This window comes from Natator depressus, chromosome 11 (genome assembly GCF_965152275.1).
Source record: "Natator depressus isolate rNatDep1 chromosome 11, rNatDep2.hap1, whole genome shotgun sequence".
NCBI lineage: Eukaryota > Metazoa > Chordata > Testudines > Cheloniidae > Natator > Natator depressus.
The window spans coordinates 28,149,276-28,166,622 of NC_134244.1; the positions used below are offsets into that span (position 1 = coordinate 28,149,276).

The window sequence follows — 17,347 nt, forward strand, 5'->3', positions numbered from 1 at the left end:
CATCGGATGCATTCAGTGGAAAATACAGTGGGGAGATTTATATACATAGAGAACATGAAACAATGGGTGTTACCATATACACTGTAACGAGAGTGATTACTTAAGGTGAGCTATTACCAGCGGTGGGGGGAAGGGGGGGAAGAACCTTTTGTAGTGATAATCAAGGTGGGCCATTTCTAGCAGTTGACAAGAACGTCTGAGGAACAGTGGGGGGTGGGAGGTGGAATAAACAAGGGGAAATAGTTTTACTTTGTGTAATGAACCATCCACGCCCAGTCTCTATTCAAGCCTAACTTAATTGTATCCAGTTTGCAAATTAATTCCAATTCAGCAGTCTCTCCTTGGAGTCTGTTTTTGAAGTTTTTTTTGTTGAAGAATTGCCACTTTTAGGTCTGTAATTGAATGACCAAAAGAGTTCTCCAACTGGTTTTTGAATGTTATAATTCTTGACGTCTGATTTGTGTCCATTTATTCTTTTATGTAGAGACTGTCCAATTTGACCAATGTACATGGCAGAGGGGCATTGCTGGCACATGATGGCATATATCACATTGGTGGATGTGCAGGTGAACAAGCCTCTGATAGTGTGGCTGATGTGATTAGGCTCTAGGATGGTGTCCCCTGGATAGGTATGTGGACACAGTTGGCAAAAGGCTTTGTTGCAAGGATAGGTTCCTGGGTTAGTGGTTCTGTTGTGTGGTGTGTGGTTGCTGGTGAGTATTTGCTTCAGATTGGGGAGCTGTCTGTAAGCAAGGACTTGCCTGCCTCCCAACATCTGTGAGAGTGATGGGTCGTCCTTCAGGATAGGTTGTAGATCCTTGATGATGCACTGGAGAGGTTTTAGTTGGGAGCTGAAGGTGATGGCTAGTGGCGTTCTGTTATTTTCTTTGTTGGGCCTGTCCTGTAGTAGGTGACTTCTGGGTACTCTTGTCTACAGCCCCCCCCGCTGGTAATAGCTCACCTTTAAGTGATCTCTCTCGTTACAGCGTGTATGGTAACACCCATTGTTTCATGTTCTCTGTGTATATAAATCTCCCCACTGTATTTTCCACTGAATGCATCAGATGAAATGAGCTCACGAAAGCTTATGCTCAAATAAATTTGTTAGTCTCTAAGGTGCCACAAGTATTCCTTTTCTTTTCACAATATACTGTGACAAAGGTTGAAGTAAATCATCTCATGGCCATTATGATTCCCCATGCTCTTATTAAATATTTAAAATTTGGAGGTAGGCTACACTAAAATCAGACTGAATTTCTGTGGCCTGCAAACAATCTTCTGTTTAGGGAACCGTGGGTAGGAAAAAAAATAGAAATCCTCCTTACGGTCTGACAAGTTTGTTTCCACGTGTGATCTGGTTTAGGGCTCGCTGTGTTTGGCTCCTTTTGAATGTGCATGTTGATTCCTGCGAACCGCGGGCAGGGCCTACGAGTCCCAGCTATCCCCGGGGCGGGGGGCGGAGAGCGGCTCAGTGGGAGGTGACTAGCGAAAGGGGGCTTTGTGCTGCTGCTGGCTGGGGTCTGCGTTTGTCTGGAATCGGAATCTGCTGCGGCTCGCCTGAGTTTTGTGTTGTGTGGGGGGGCCCAGCGTGTATGTGTCAGAGGCAGCGGCAGCAGCAGCCACAACAGGGGTAGCCGGGGCGCAAGAGGGACCGCTAAGCCGGAATCATGTATCTCACTATCAGGATTGCGAGCGGGGAGTGGTGTGGAAATTGTGCAACATGCAGATAAGATCCCGGCTTCCTAACGACCTCTCCCGAAGAAAGAGAGCGAGCTTGCCCCGGGCAGGAGGGAGAGGAGAAAGCCAGCATGAAGGCTGAAGTCGATCATATCCACGGCCAGTGCTAGAGGGAGACCTAGATCTGTGCAACTCGCTTCCCCGTGGCTGTTTGGTTTGGGGCGGGGGGGGGGCACGGGATCGGGCTCAGCCAGGGAGGAGGGGAAGGGGTGTGTGGGGAGGGGGGTGGCGGAGAAGGAATAACGGAGAGAGAGGCTGTGCGGTGCATTGCACACAGACTGAGCGAGGGGAAGAGCAGGAAAAATCGCCCCTCTCCGCGGAAGGGCCATCGCCATGGGCAATGCCGGGAGCATGGATTCTCAGCAGACGGACTTCAGGGCTCACAACATGCCTCTCAAGCTGCCAATGCCCGAGCCAGGTGAACTGGAAGAGAGATTTGCCGTCGTCCTGGTGAGTGCATGCCTTCCACAGCGCGATCCGCCCAGGAGCACACCGGAGCCCCACGGCGGGGCGGGCTGGGGGGCTCTGCCTTAGTCTCCATCCCCTTCCCCCGGCCGGGACTCCCTGGGGAGGCGGTGTGTGTGTAGGGGGGAGATCGAAGCTACCAGTCCCTGGGGATTTCAGCTTCCATTTCCAGGGCTCAGTCCCTGTCTCGGATGTGTAGGAAGGAGCCAGACTGCCGTAGGAGCCGCTCACCCATTGTCTGCGGGGAAGCGGGGCACCGGCTGGGCTGTTTGCTCCCAGGTGCTGCCGGGGGGCTCCGCTTGCACCGTCCCCCCCGCCCCCCTGGCTTTGTACCGGAGAGAGGCGGCCCATGTGGCTCGGAAGTGGCGGCTGTGGGGGGCGAGACAGGCTCTGGCCAAGTTAGTGCGGGAAACGCGGCCGCTCAGTTACCAGACCCCTGGTTTAAAGGCCGAGACGGAGCGATCTGCATCTGGTTCGCTGGCGGGACACAATAGCGGGGAGTGGGGGGTTGTGGCGCGCGGAGCGGGGGGAGTCGCTGAGGCGGAAGCAAGGCGTGAAAGAGTTCGGAACCAGCGCTCTGGCGCCTGCTCCCAGAGCAGAAAGGACGTGGCTGCCTGTCGGTGCCTACTGGGGCTTGCACTCAAGACATACGGCAGCTTCTCTTTCCCACTTCAGACCCGCTCCTGAGCCGCGTCTCTTTCCTTTGTAAAGCAGCCACCTTTTCCGTCTGTTCCGCCTGCACAGGTTTCGGAGACATTTCTAAACCGTGGCCATTCAGTCAGTTGCTGAGATGCGGGGGGCGTGGTGTCTCTGGCTGCCTCCGTGAAGGGGGTTGGATTAACTCTAGCCGCAGGACTGGGCAGGCCAGATTCTGATCCCGTTCACACCAGTATAAACCACGACTACTGCTGCCCCTGGCTATTCTACAGCTGGTGTACGTGAATTAGGAATCTTGCCCTGTGTGTGTGACCCGAAAAGTGTTTCAGGAGCGTGCAAAAGGCTGACGAGATTCGGGCTACGTAGCCTTCCACAGTGATGGTCTTGTCTGTTCTCAGATAGTGGGATCACTAACATTTCAGTACAAACGCAGTGTTAACAGATAAAAAGAATCGGATTAAATGACCTACCACGTGTGTTACCAATTTGCTCTTTGCAGTGAAAGCTATACTAAGGTGTTCACAGTTCAAATATTTTGTGAAATCTTTTCTGGGCAATAAAAGGGTAACTGAGAGTGCATTGCCATTTATTTGCAAAGGTTGTGTGTTGTGTTGTGTTGTTTGCTATACCACGATCAGTTCTGTTTCCCTGTCTCTGAACGGTATAATTTGTTATGGAAATCAGCATTTGTAGCAATAGTTTTCTTCTACCTAGGTTCAAGTCCAGCTAAAAGCGCTAATGTGGTATTGAGGAAACAGACTACTTTGCATTTGTCTTTACTTGCCTCTCTAATTTTGTGAATGTTAATCCCCTATCCTGCTAGATGGTGCCCTAGGAAATACAATATGTAATAATTATCATTACTCCCATACTGTGTGCCCTTATAGAAGTCTATAGTGTGTGCCACATATGTGACTTACCTTCACAATGTAAAGTTGTTTCTCACTAGAGATACATTCCTATTATGTGGTTTCTATCTGGACTTCATCTGGTAATGTCTTTAAAGTCCAAAAAAGCACTCTGGCATGCAGAGTGTGAGAGCTAAAGAGAGAGTGAACACAATCTATTTTGTTGTAGAAGTCATAGGAAGAAATGAATTCTGTTCATCTGAGATGATCAGTTTTTCATCATATTTAGAGATTTCAGTATTGTAGTCCATTAATAACATATGCCTTGGGTTAATCTTTAAGAAATGATTGACGGGTTAGTGAAGGTGTGAAGTGTTTTGTTAATTCTGAATTTCCCAATCACAAATTAAGAAAATGTATGTGTATTTTTTTCTGAATGAGTTAAAAAAACATTAACAAACCGAATGTAAAATATTTGGTGGGCCTGTGCATTTGTATGTCTGTCTACAGGTTAAAAAGAAGTTATGTGGTGCATTCACTTTCCTTAGAGTTTGCAGTTTCTAGAAATCCCAGCGTGCTGTCTGGGGAAGGACCAAGAGAGGGGTCTGGATGAAACAAAAATTCCAAAATATATTGAAGTAAAATGCAAAAATCAAACACTCAGCCCTTCCATGGAACACATAAGTATATACATTTCTTGCTATTATTTCTGGTGCTGATTTTACATTACTTTTGGCTGTTAAACAGAACAGATAAGCGTATCTCTCGTAATATCAGTATTTCTTTATCTGCATAGTATACAGGATTCAGTATTTGAAATCAAATTCCCAGGACAGCCTTCAAGGAATGGTCATAACTTCTGTTGATGTTATATAGTATGCTCTAGGAAAAGTGCATATTTTGTTTCATATTTAAATATTTTGAGTAGATTATACAGATCAACAAAAATATTGCAATTCTTACTTGTGAAAATGATTTCCTTGTATACCATGAAGACCCTGACACACAAAGAGGAAAGAGAGGAATTTATACAAGAAAATATGTATACCGTAACCTGAATTCATGCTAAATATTAATGTATAGTCACACTCTAGTCTAGACTAACCTTCTCTTGTGAAATACTTCCTGGTGTTGGAGGAACAGTTCTTAGACTTAAACTGATAGGTGTTTAGACTATTTCTGGTTAGACCCAGTCAGATTATCATGGCTGAGAAAAGAATAAGCCTATTCAAGTAGGAACCCCACTGATATACCAAATGGCAAGGTGTTATGATTATTAGACATATTAAGGGAGCCTGATTCAGCTCTCACTTTTACCAGTGCAAATCAGGAGTAACTTTATTGAACTCATGGGAGTAACACTGATGTACCATGTGTGAGAGATCAGAATCAAGCCTACTATGCCTAAACCTATCCAGAAGACTAAATCTGAATCAGTTTATGTCAATGGTCTGTAGAAGAAAAACTGCTTTTGAATTATAATCAATGGCTGAATTAGTTTGTGAAAGGAGTAGACAGTGTGTGAGAATGCCATATGTGTTACATGCTTTTAATGCAACCATATAGACTTGATCCAACACTCCTATGAAAGTAAACAGCAATCTTGCCATTCACTTGAGTAGGAGCAGGGGATATATGTTATTAGCTGGATTGTAGATACACTGCAAGTGTCAAAGGCCCAATCCTGCAGCCTTTACTCCTGGGGGTGGCATATAGTATGTGCTCTGACTGGAGTAGTCTGGTGATGACAAGCCTGCTCCTCTGAGAAAAGGCTGCAAAGCTGGGCCCAAAATTTAAGAGGCTCACAGGCCACTGTTGGAACAGGAACAAAAAAGTTGCCCCAATGACTTGGTATTTACAAATGTGTCATGATGATTGGTATTCATCACAACTGCTAAGAAACAGTTTGACAACTTCATAAAAGGAAAGCCTTTGTGTCATTCATCTCTTCTCCCTGTCCCTCAGTCCTTCATGGCTTGTTCTCAGAGTGTTTCACTTTGTGATCCACCCATCCAAACACCATAATCTGAGAGTCATGGTGATAGAGTGAGTGTGAAAGAAATAGTATCCTTTAAAAAAAAAAAAGGGGGGGGGGGAGAGAATATAAGGATAAGAGATTTATTCTGAGAAATAAGACAAAATGGACACGGTAAGGCCTAAATCTGACCTTCTTTACAAGTTATATGTAGGGATCAGTCTAGCATTCCTTGCACCCCTAAACTCCCACTGTAGTCATAAAAGGGCTTGCTGATCATGTCAATATCATTTTTAATGTAAATGAAATTAGCAAAACTGTTTTTGACATTGCACAGAACAGCGTTCATTGCAATCACTGCTATTTGTGTGTATGCAACAACATCCTGAACAATTCTTCTCTGTTCTTGTATGCAAGCAGTGATGTCATATGTACAAGAATTCTTCCATTCAGATCCAAAAAAGGGACCTTAAGTTTTACTTTTCTGTCCTCAAGCAAAATCTGAGTAGAGAGCCACAGAGATGGAAAAACATTGAGAACATGTGTATTCATGATCGAAAGCACAAGACCACATTTTTCATGCAAGTGTTCTCTTCATTCTCTCCCTTTGAAATGTTTTCTCCCAAATAACCTACCAAACATTAATGTGGTCTGTTCTGCATATGGACGAACAGTGGCATGGATAGAGTTGTGCATATGTGGCAAACAGGTGTACCAGCTGGCATTTGCTAACGTGCTAACAACTACATATTTGAGGAGGGGTCACCCACAGAATAGTTTGTCGTACTGCCTCTTTGGTTAGCCTCATTCTCTGTGGTTTGAGGAATATAATTTCAAAGAGGTGATGAATTACCTGGGAAATGTTCCAGACTCTCTACTTTAATTAAAAAAACAACAACAAAAAAACAAACCAACACTGCCTGTACTAGGTAGGTTTCTTTAGTGTGTAACTATGCTGCGAGCACCACTGAAGATGTATTGTGAGTACGGGCTGGATGGTGCACAATTGAGATAGAAATTAATATTTTCTCCAGGATTGGCTGCATCACACTTTTCTGTTCCTACTACAGTGAAACCTGGAGAGTCTTCCCGGCTCTGTAGTACAGACTTTTCTTTGTAGAACTATTATTCTAGTGATACAAGGCACCAAGGGCATGATTATACTGCAAAAATAAAAAAAAACAAAAACCCCAAACCCTGCAGCAGCTTGTCTCAGAGCCCAGATCTACAGACTCAGGATAATGCGGCTTGCACTACAGTGCTAAATATTGCAGTCCAGCTTGGGCTCTGAGGGTGTGTCTACATTGCAATTAGAAACTCATGGCTGGCCCGCCAGCTTACTAGGGCTTGCAGGGCTCGGGCTAAGGGGCTATTTAATTGCAGTGTAGACATTTGGGCTCAGGCTACAGCCCAAGCCCTGGGACCCTCTCGCCTCACAGGCTCCTAGAGCATGGGCTCCAGTCTGAATATCTATACTAGAATTAAACAGCCCCTTAGCCTGAGTCCCGCAAGCCCAAGTCAGCTGGCATAGGTCAGCCGTGGGTTTTTAATTGCAGTGTAGAAATACCCTGAGACATCCCCCGTCTGGGTTTCAGAGCCCAGGCTCCAGCCCAAGTGGGAATGTCTGCACTACTATTTGCTATTTTTAGCTCTGTACGTGCATCCGCTGAGCCCTAGTCTGTAGACCCAGATGTCTGAGATTCACTGGGGAAGCTTTTTTTTCCGGGGAGGGGGGCAGTGTAGATGTACCTAGAGTGAGCTTTTGACATCCTGTTTATTTGCGCGCGGGTGCGCGCGCACACACTCTCTCTCTCTCTTTCTCTCCATCAATATAATCAAATCTATTTTAGGTTTTTCTGTGTCACCTATGAGCATACTATCTGAGCTCAGACTTTGGTAGTGAAAAATGGTCCCAACTATTCATAAACTCTTTAGCACTGTCACGAACTTCACTCACTGCTAAAGGCACCTGCTCTGGGTTGCTGTGGGGATTAGCTCTTTCCAGGTGCTGCGCCCTCGTCTCAGTCTCTTCACTCATCCTGTCTCAACCTGCAGCCCCTCTCACTCCAAACACACTTCTTTCTCCTAGGGAATAACTGCAGACTATTTCCCCTGCAACCCCTTTCAGCTCCTGGGCTTTATATGGGCCCTTCCTGTTCCTGTCCAACTAAACCTCATTTAATCAATCCCTGCTCCCTGGCTCCTCCCTCCAGGTGTAGCCTGGGGAGTTAATTGGTCCACTTGGCCACCTTAACCCTTTTGAGCCTGGTGTGGGATGGACACCCCATTGCAAACACCTAGAACTTCTAGCAGTTTTGCAAAGCATTGTCTAACAACTTTGCGTGCTGCAGTTTTTGAGATTGATGATATGAATGGGCTTCCACTGGTTTTACTATTGTCCAGTGTGCCACCTAGTGTAGATCGCTTTCACTAGCTGGGGACAGTAGTTAGCTGCCCTGTTGTTCCAGAAAGACATTTCATGTGACGGGATATATGTAACGTGCAAACTGAGGAGAAAAAAGTCGAAGATAAAGATTTAGCCTTCTTCTTGAGAGAGAGCAAGCGTTTATTTTCGTGTCTGTATCTGCAAGCAGAGTGGTGTTTATTTTACCCTTCATCAAGTGATGTAGTTGACGTTTATATGTATTTTGCCCTTTCAGTGGGATGCCTGAAATAATCATAGAAATGTAGGGCTGGAAAAGACTTGAGAAGTCTTCAAGTCCAGCTCCCTGTGCCGAGGCAGGACAAGTAAACCTAGACTATCTCTGACAGGTGTTTGTCTAACCTGTTCTTAAAAACCTCCAACGATGGGGATTCCACAGCCTCCCTTGGACGTCTATTCCAGAGCTTAACTACTCTTTTATATTTAGAAAGATTTTCCTAATAGCTGACCTTGCTGCAGATTAAGCTCATTACTGCTTGTCCTACCTTCAGTGGACATGGAGAACTTTGGTTTCAATAATGGCTCCTTTGGTTTCAAACTCACTTTTAAGCAAGAAGTACGTATGCCAGGAAAATGGCAGCACAATGCTATTGCCTACATTATCATCACCGGCTTCCTAAGTGGCCAGTGGAAGATGCCAACTAAAGTGGCAACCAGATTCCAGCTGATCATGTGCTTGCCATGACAGGCACAGCCTCTCAAGCATATGGGAACCTCCTGCTTGAGCAGATACTTCAACAAGTTTTTTTTCCTTTGACATCATGAGCCAAGTGTTCACAAATCTAAGGAGCCGCCACTCATTTATTTTGAATAGGAAGCCATTGACCCGCATGTTTAACCAGTATGTAGAGAAACCGTGCTGTATGTGTTTATAGCCACCATCCTTCCAGTACTATTGTCTGATACAGTGAATTCAGGGTTTGGAGACCTGGGGATAAAAGCTATACTTCCAGATGGAGCTTACACCAGGGTGGTCCTTCTCTAAACCTTTAACAGTGGTGCATGTTTATAGATGACACATGGTGTGGAGGAGACGGCCAGGGCAGAGTTGGCAGAGTGTATTGTTGTCTAATGAGCTGTGATTGACATCATTTGACTGTTGGCTCACATATCTGTTGGGATGTTAACATGAAACATCCCCTGGCCCTCTTCATATTACAAATGAATGTTGTGTGCCTGGTTCCTTAGAGCCAGTGAAAGCCCTGATTTGAAGAACTATGAGAAGGAAGTGGGGTGGGGTTGGAGGTGAGGGTGTGGGGGGGATCCAAAGCCACTGTCATTAAAGCTTTTCTGGAAACTGCATCCAGTGGCACCATCATTCTGCATAGCAGCTCTACAATGTTCTTATTCTACACATGCGCAAGTGGGTGATTGGGGCTCAAAACTGTTCCCATTGAAGGCAGTGAGAGGTTTGCCATTAACTTCTATGAAGGCAGGCTTTTTCCATCAGTATTTCCCTCTTCACACTGAACTTCTGCATGTAATCTGTAGTCCGTGCCTCAGTTTCTCTATCTGTAAACTGTGTAATGAAACACCTTCCTTACAGGACTGTTTGTAAAGTGTTTTGGAAGCCTTGGATACAAGCGCTATGAAAGTCCAATGCCCTTATTTATTTATTTATTTAATAGTGCTTAGGATCACTTTTGGTCTCAGTCTCTAAGTTTTATCAGCTCTTCTATCCTTCACTTTACAAAATATATGGATGTAGGGGTCTGCAGATCACTAAACTTGGTAGTGACACAGGTAACTTCTGCAAGGTGTTTAATTCTTGTCATTTCACCAAGAGCTGGGGCCAAACGAATTCCTGGCATAGCTGTTGAATTCAGTAGAATTCCCCAAACGATGAATTTTGAAGTGGGCTTTTTAGGGCTTCATTCACAAAGAAACTTAGGCCTGGAATATTGTGTGCAATTCTGGTCATCCCCAGCTCAAAAAAGATACGTTAGCATTGGAAAAGGTGCAGAGAAGGGTAACAAAAATGATTAGGGGTATGACACAGCTTCCATATGAAGTGAGATTAAAAAGACTGGGCCTGTTCAGCTTGGAAAAGAGACGACCAAGGAGGGATATGAGAGAGGTCTATAAAATCATGACTGGTATGGAGAAATTGGATAAGGACGTGTTATTTACCCCTTCACGTTTCAGAAGAACCAGTGATCACACAATGACATTAATAGGTGGCAGGTTTAAAGCAAACATAAGGAAGTATTGCACACAACTCACAGTCAACCTGTGGAACTCATTGCCAGGGGATGTTGGGAAGGCCAAAAGTATAACTTGGTTCAAAAAAGAATTAGATAAATTCATGGAGGATAGGTCCATCAATCGTGATTAGTCAGGATGGTCAGGGATGCAACCACATGCTCTGGGTGTCCCTAAACCTCCAGCTGCCAGGTGCTGGGACTGGACAACAGGGGATGGATCACTTGATAATTGCCCTGTTCTGTTAATTCTCCCCAAACTCATCTGACACTGGCCACTGTGGGAAGACAGGATACTGGGCTAGATGGACCATTGGTCTGACCCAGTATGGTTGTTTTTACGTTCTTATGATGCTGAGCAGTTTGGACAGGACTCTGCCAGGTCTCAGATGAGTGCCCTAGCCACTGGGCTATAGGATATTCTGATGTGGGTCTCCCTCAGTCTCTCCTTATTGAAGCTGTTGCACTGTGGTTTAAATAATGAAAGAATCACTGGGCCATTGATGGCAAGCAAGTGTGAGAATGACTCTGTAGGCTTGTGGTTAGAGCACTAATGTGGGAAAGCCAGGATCCAGTCCCCCTGCTCCAGTGATTTAAAAAAAAATATTTATCCAAAGTGGAACAGCTTCAACAGGAGTGATTGAGGGACCCTCCCGCTCCCCCTTCCCAGGAGACGATAGATCAGGATAGTCCCTGAGAGGTGATAGATCCCCATTCAAATCTCTTCTTCCCCTTGGGCAGAGTGGGGACTTCAGCCAGGGCTCTCCCACATCCCAGGTGGGTATCCTAATGATTGGTCTAAAAGTTATGAGCCAGGGACTCCTCTTGGCTGTTTTGTGTAAGCTCATGTATCGGAGTGAGTTTGGTGGAGAAACGCCTATCTTCCCCCATTAGTGCATCGCTCTGGGGCTTAGGTGTCCGCATGCCTGACGTGGGGCTGCAGTGCACATGCTTACAGGCCGAAATATAGGTGTCTAAGCAGCTTTTACTGCAAAAATTCAGGTGCTGTGATTTTAGGCACCTACAGGATTGGGGGTGGGGTGGGGTTGTGAATCCCAGTGGGGCCTGATTCTGGAATTTAGTCATCTAAAGTGACAGATGCCTAAGTCTTTTTGTGACTCCAGGCTTTAGTAGTATGATTGTGATATAGGGACTGAGTCTGATTGCACTCATATATAGCCAGTGTAACTCTGCTGAAGTTATTAGAGATATGCTAGGTTGAAACCAGTATCAGTTCAGCCCCATAGTATAATAGAATTATAAAAATTACACATGGAAAACCATTAGCTTTTGTTGGTCAGACCCCTTGCAATGCTAATGTGAGACAGTTTCTTCCAGACCATTTTTAAATTGTTCAAGCAATGACACTTCCATCTCTTTCTTTGAGGAAATTGTCTAATAGATCTCATCATTAGAAAATTTATTTCTGATAATCAGTGTAAATTAATAGGTTGAAATAAAACTGCATGGTAACACATCTGTCAAACTGGCTTGTATATCATTCGATTGTGTTTGTAAGTTTTACTACATATATGTCACTTAAAAAGACATTAATCCTTTTGAGTATCTGAAATAAAGGAATACTCCACAGAATATTTGGCTAACTAGCGTGTTTGAGATTCATAGCCCTTAAATGAATTGCAGTGTCTGAAAACCTGAAAGATTTTTAAAATATGCAGGCTGATGTGTATGCATGTATTTTTCTCTTGGTAGCATATTTCCATATCAAATAATCGCCTTAATTTATTGGGCTTTACTGATGAAGGTATGAACCCATTCTGTCAAACTGCATGTGTCACTTGCTCTTGCCTTTAGTAAGCTCAGAATAGCCTGAAAGAAAATGATAGGCTGGTTCTAAAAGACCTAGATGGAAAGGGTTATTGTATGGTGCCCACATTAGCAGGGCTGAATCCATATATCACAAGTCATTCCTCTACGAATATCCATTTTGGCAGTATTCTAGAATAAGACAAGCTCAGGTGTGAGTGGTTTTGTCCATGTCTAGTCAACATGCTGACACACATGGGGATTTCTAATAGGTGCAGAAAACTCAGAGCCTGATCTTGCAAACCCACAGTCGCATGATGATGATGCTAATTATGATGATTTTTTTCTGTTTACAGTAGTCAGGTTGTGCGAGGCACTGTACAAGTACATAATAAAAAGTCTCAGACAACAGGTGGATATAACAAACAGCATGCCTTGTGTAACAGAGGTATGGGTGGTCCTTATTCCTACAAGATGTCTGATTGGTTTATCTTAGTCCTTAAAGACCAGACTGTATCTCCCTTACTCCATCAATGTTCACATAGGTGACAAAATCTGGGCCTAAGAGGCTACATGAAGACTGATGCCGTATATAATACAATTGTTATTTTTATTTTTCATTTAACAATAAATAGATTTTTCAAAATACAGAAACCGCTGCTCAGCCTTAACTATGGTGCTGTTACAGCATTAGGGATGCTGCTGAATCATTCATGATTACAAAAAGGTTGCTCTGTTGTCCAGTAAATAACAAACACATAACTGATCCCCATTCCCCAAATACATAACTGAAACACCTCATCTTCTCAATTCGTCTGTGTGTAGTGTCCACGAACCTTTTTCTTTTCTTCTTTTAGATCTTGTCCGAAATGTGCAAGAAACAGCACTGTTTAAACATGACTGTTGCTAACCTGATTATAGTACGGGACGGAGAATATTTTCCCCCTGTGGAACATATTAGCCAAGCCATGCTATAGTTTTCCACTCAAGTAAGGAGTGTGGTATGGTTTTATAACTCAGTTCTTAGAAGAAAAAACCTATATCCCCACTAGTCAGGAAATTTGTATCTGAACTGTTCCTGAGGTCCAAGAGGGTTTTCTTTTTGAAAAGTTTACTACCCAGTAAACTTAAAATAGTGACTTCCAAAAATTCCCAAATATAAGGATGGGGTGACCACACCCCACCTCTGATTTTATTCTTCCTCCACCAGCTGCTAGGATGACTTATACCTCCATGTCTGGGATGGGGAAGGAGAAACTACATTAAGAGATAAGGAATTATACTTTTGACGAAGGGGAGTAGAAAGGGCACCTATAGTAGTCCTGTGGTCCCACTTGGGGGCTTAATTTAGAAGCATAGAGAAGGTTGGAAAAATCATCAGGAGCATGCTTCTCTCAAAATATTATCTCTGAATGATAAAGTAGATAAAAATAACGAGGTGGTGTTTAACTTGAGCAACCATTATACACGCAGCTGGTATTGTTACTGGTGTATTTGATTTGTTAATGTTTAACAGCCAAATGGAGAACTGTGCAGGACCTCTTTATGACGTTCATTCCATTAGCGAGAGAGAGAGAGAGAGAGACTGACTCCTTAGTGCCATGCACCAGGGACTTGAACTAGTTCCCACTGAAGTCAAGGGAAGTTTTGCCATTAACTTCAAAGTGAACAAGATTAGACAGCATATAAAAATTCTGAATATTCCTGAGATTGCATCTCTTGAAAGATGTCATAATTGAGCTTCCTCAGTGTGGAATTGGGCTACACTATCCTTGTAGGTGGTAATGGGCATTTTTAATTACTACAGAGGTAAAAGTAAGGAAGGGGTGGTGCTGTGGGGGGGTCTGTTATTTCATTGGATGTTTTCTCCCATTATTGCTTATGTGAATTATTGGCTTTAATCCTATGAGGTGCTGCATTCCTCCTGCAAGGTGCTGAGAATCCACAACTCCACTGCCTTCAGTCTCAGCACCTTGCAGAAATGGGCCCTACATGTATGAATTTCTCTGTGTCTTTACCCTTTACATTTCCCCATGTGAAGGATATTCACTTGAGTAAGGTTTTGCAAGACTGGGTCCCAAAGCGTTAAGATGGTCTGTTCCAAAACGTTATACAATCTGTAGCACTTGGGAAAGAATTTGGAAGGCTCTTACCAAATGAAGTAAAAAAGAGTTTGCAAGTGTGTATTAATTAAAGCAGTGGCCAATTAATTGTGTTTATTAGAAAATGCACTCCTATTACATTTTATGCCCTGGAAAAATGTACTTAAATGCATGGATTGGAAGACGCATTTTGTTCAGAGAATAGAAAAAAGTAAACAATCAAACAACTTCCCTCCCTCGATTTGAACACTGCTTTCTGTTTGCTTCTACTTAGGTTGTGGTACAATTTTGCTCTGTTCTGTGATGGATGTAGATTATCGGAGAAGCTGTGCAGTGAGTTCAAATCATTTTTAAATAAAGTAGCTGGCGATGGTTACACACACTAATTGTTACCCTGTGTTTTGACTTATATAAAAAGTTGTTAAAAATGTTATTTGGCTGTTGTGCAGTGGGATTTTTATTTTTTTTTTTGTCAATGTTTGGACTCCATATGTTCCTCACAGTCACACTGGCGGCATGATTTGCATTGTTTCAGACCAACAGCGGAGCTGGTTTGAACCGAGTCCTAGCCATTCTTAGTAAGGAAAACTGTTCCACACGTCTTCCTCCCTCCTCTCTAATCTAATCATGGGGGCCGATCCTGCTCCTACTGAAACCAATATTAGTTTTTCCCTTGAGTTCAAAGGGAGCCATTTCAGGCCCATAATTTCAATAATTTCAGTTTTACTCAAAGGGAATGAGTGTTCCTACAGGAATTGTCAGCTTCTTTCTTATCCTTTATGCTCTTAAAAATATCTCAGGGAAAGCTGTGCTCTGAACAACACCCATGTTGTCTTCAATTGGGGTGTTAGGGACATAACTGAAAGACAAATCTGACAAACTGTCTTCAGTGCTGATTTTTAAAAAAACCCTCTAGCTTGAGATTTTGCTTTTCAGAATTTCGGCACATTTCCAACATTGTCAGTGGCTGCAATTAATTATAATTCAACAACAGAAACATGAGTGAATATGATATCCTTTTAATTTTATTGTAACTAGGAATTCCTAGTATTGACTTTAACAATAAAATATGTTTGCTCATCCAACCCCACTCCTAATCTGCCTGCATTGTTTAATGATTGCGTCACAGCATCAGCCTCCTGAGCATGAAGGACAATGAGGGAGTGGCACTGAGAATTTAGAAGCAGGCCAGTATTATGGTAGCTTTTTGTTACAGTGACTACTGTTAATTCTTTATGCCGGATGAAAAGGTTGCATCCCAAAACTGGCTTGTAACACAGACTTGGGACGTGTGGCAGGGAAATAAATCTCTCCATTTAGGCTGCAGAGACAGCACAAGGTGCTGTTAGCAGTTAATAAGACCACTCAGAAGTATTTACAGTCCTTTACAGGATGCTGGTTGTCAATAGTGCCTGGTGGCACTCCGAGTGTTAATTGTCCAGGGAAGTGTGTAGTAGATGAGGGTAATGAACTGACCCCTATGCAGCTAAACAGGGAGCTTCAGGGATTAAAGGGACACTTTAAATTTGAGTTTAAAATAGTCAGTTTTTAAAAACTCAAGTTTCCAATAGAACTCCTTTTAAATAACATGGGCTGGAATTTTTAAGTAATTTCTTTAAAAAAATAAAACTCTTTCGGCTCCTCTGCTTATATTTATAAGTCTCCGTTTCCAGCAGAGGACCATGGGTGAGCCTGAAAGTAACATCAACCCTGCTCAGTCTTATCCATTTTTTCCCTTCCCCTTCCACTCAGTGCACATCTGCCTGCTTCCTCTTCAGTTTCAAATCTGTTTTGCGCAGTGGTTCCTGCTGAAAACCCTCTTGAAGAGTTTGGCATGCCCCTAAATCCTGATATCATCATGTTCCTTCTTGCATGAACCAGAAACTGAAACTAACTCTCAGCAAAATAGAGAAATTGACAAATGACAAGGTCCTGATCCAGCAAAGCACTTAAGTGTAGCATCTGAATAGTTACGTTGAAGTCAAGTTAAGAACATTCTTAGAGGCTTTGCTGAATCGGGAACAAAGTGCTGTCAAATGCAAAGCAAACACATTGCAAAAAAAGAGAGAAACTTTTTTTCCCCCATACATTTTCAGATATAGTACCCCTGAAGGGTTATATGCAACAATAGAAGGTAAATGTACATACACAACATGATGTATGATGGGCTTAAGACAATAGTCTGAAATGTTTTCACATTGGAAAAATATGTTTTCTTTTTTTTATTGATGTTTGGAAAAATAAAGCTTAAAATTAGCTGAGTAGCAAAACTGCACATTATCTTTTATAACAGGGAAAGTTTTAAAACATGCATCCAGCCATCTGATTTTAGAGCTATCAAGACAGGACTTCTGCCATAAAAACTGTATGGCCTTATTTTAGAGAGTAACTTGAATTATTGCTAGCTTTTTCCTTTGTTTGTTTGCATGGCGGTGACCATTTGGGAATTTAGTATGGGAAATAAATGACAAATTTGTTTATTTTGATTTTTATATATATATATATATAATCTGTCCCAAGCACTAAGCATCTAATGAGCTACAGAATTTAGTAGGAAATAAAATTAATTGATGAATGAAATATACTGAGAACTAAAAAAAATTTGATAGCTGAGGGCCTGATCCTGATACTTAGGTAAAACTTCAGTGCCTAGCCCAAGGATGGGCCTATCCTGATTGATGTTTTTGGACACTACTGAAAAACAAATGATAAAAAATAATAAATCCCTCTGAGTCAAATCCTGTTTACCTTAATCAGACAAGTAACCCCAGTGATTTCAATGGGACAACACAGTAAAATCGGCAAGATTTGGCTTGTTGACCCAGTGTGGGTTATGTCTCAGCAGGGACTATGGGACTGAGCTCTTAATACACACAGCAATGTAACTGAAAAATGCTGCATTCTTAGAGAAAATAATTTCTTCCAGGAATTCTTAGCCCTCAGATCTGTAGATGGTAGAAGCTACATGATGTGCTAATCTGTTTTGACAGAATATCATTTTAATTGTGCTAGTTATTTTGCCTGTGATCATTTAATTAGTTGATTGTAAAGTGCTTTTTTATAACAAGTCAGGATGCAGAATATGTACATTAATATGTATATTTGAATATGTATGCATTTAATTGTCCCCAAACATTATCCAACTCAGCTAC

At 42.8% G+C, this 17,347-nt stretch overlaps 1 protein-coding gene across 6 annotated transcripts in view; it reads left to right on the plus strand.

Annotated features, from left to right (window-relative positions):
* The first annotated feature begins 1,958 nt into the window (after positions 1 to 1,958).
* FMNL2 (formin like 2) overlaps positions 1,959 to 17,347 on the plus strand; it is a 254,551-nt gene continuing 239,162 nt past the window's right edge. For all 6 annotated transcript variants that reach the window (XM_074967354.1, XM_074967349.1, XM_074967351.1 and 3 more), the window contains exon 1: positions 1,959 to 2,187. In XM_074967354.1, coding sequence (XP_074823455.1) covers positions 2,071 to 2,187 — 117 coding nt within the window. In that variant the 5' untranslated portion in view covers positions 1,959 to 2,070. The remainder of the gene's footprint in view (positions 2,188 to 17,347) is intronic.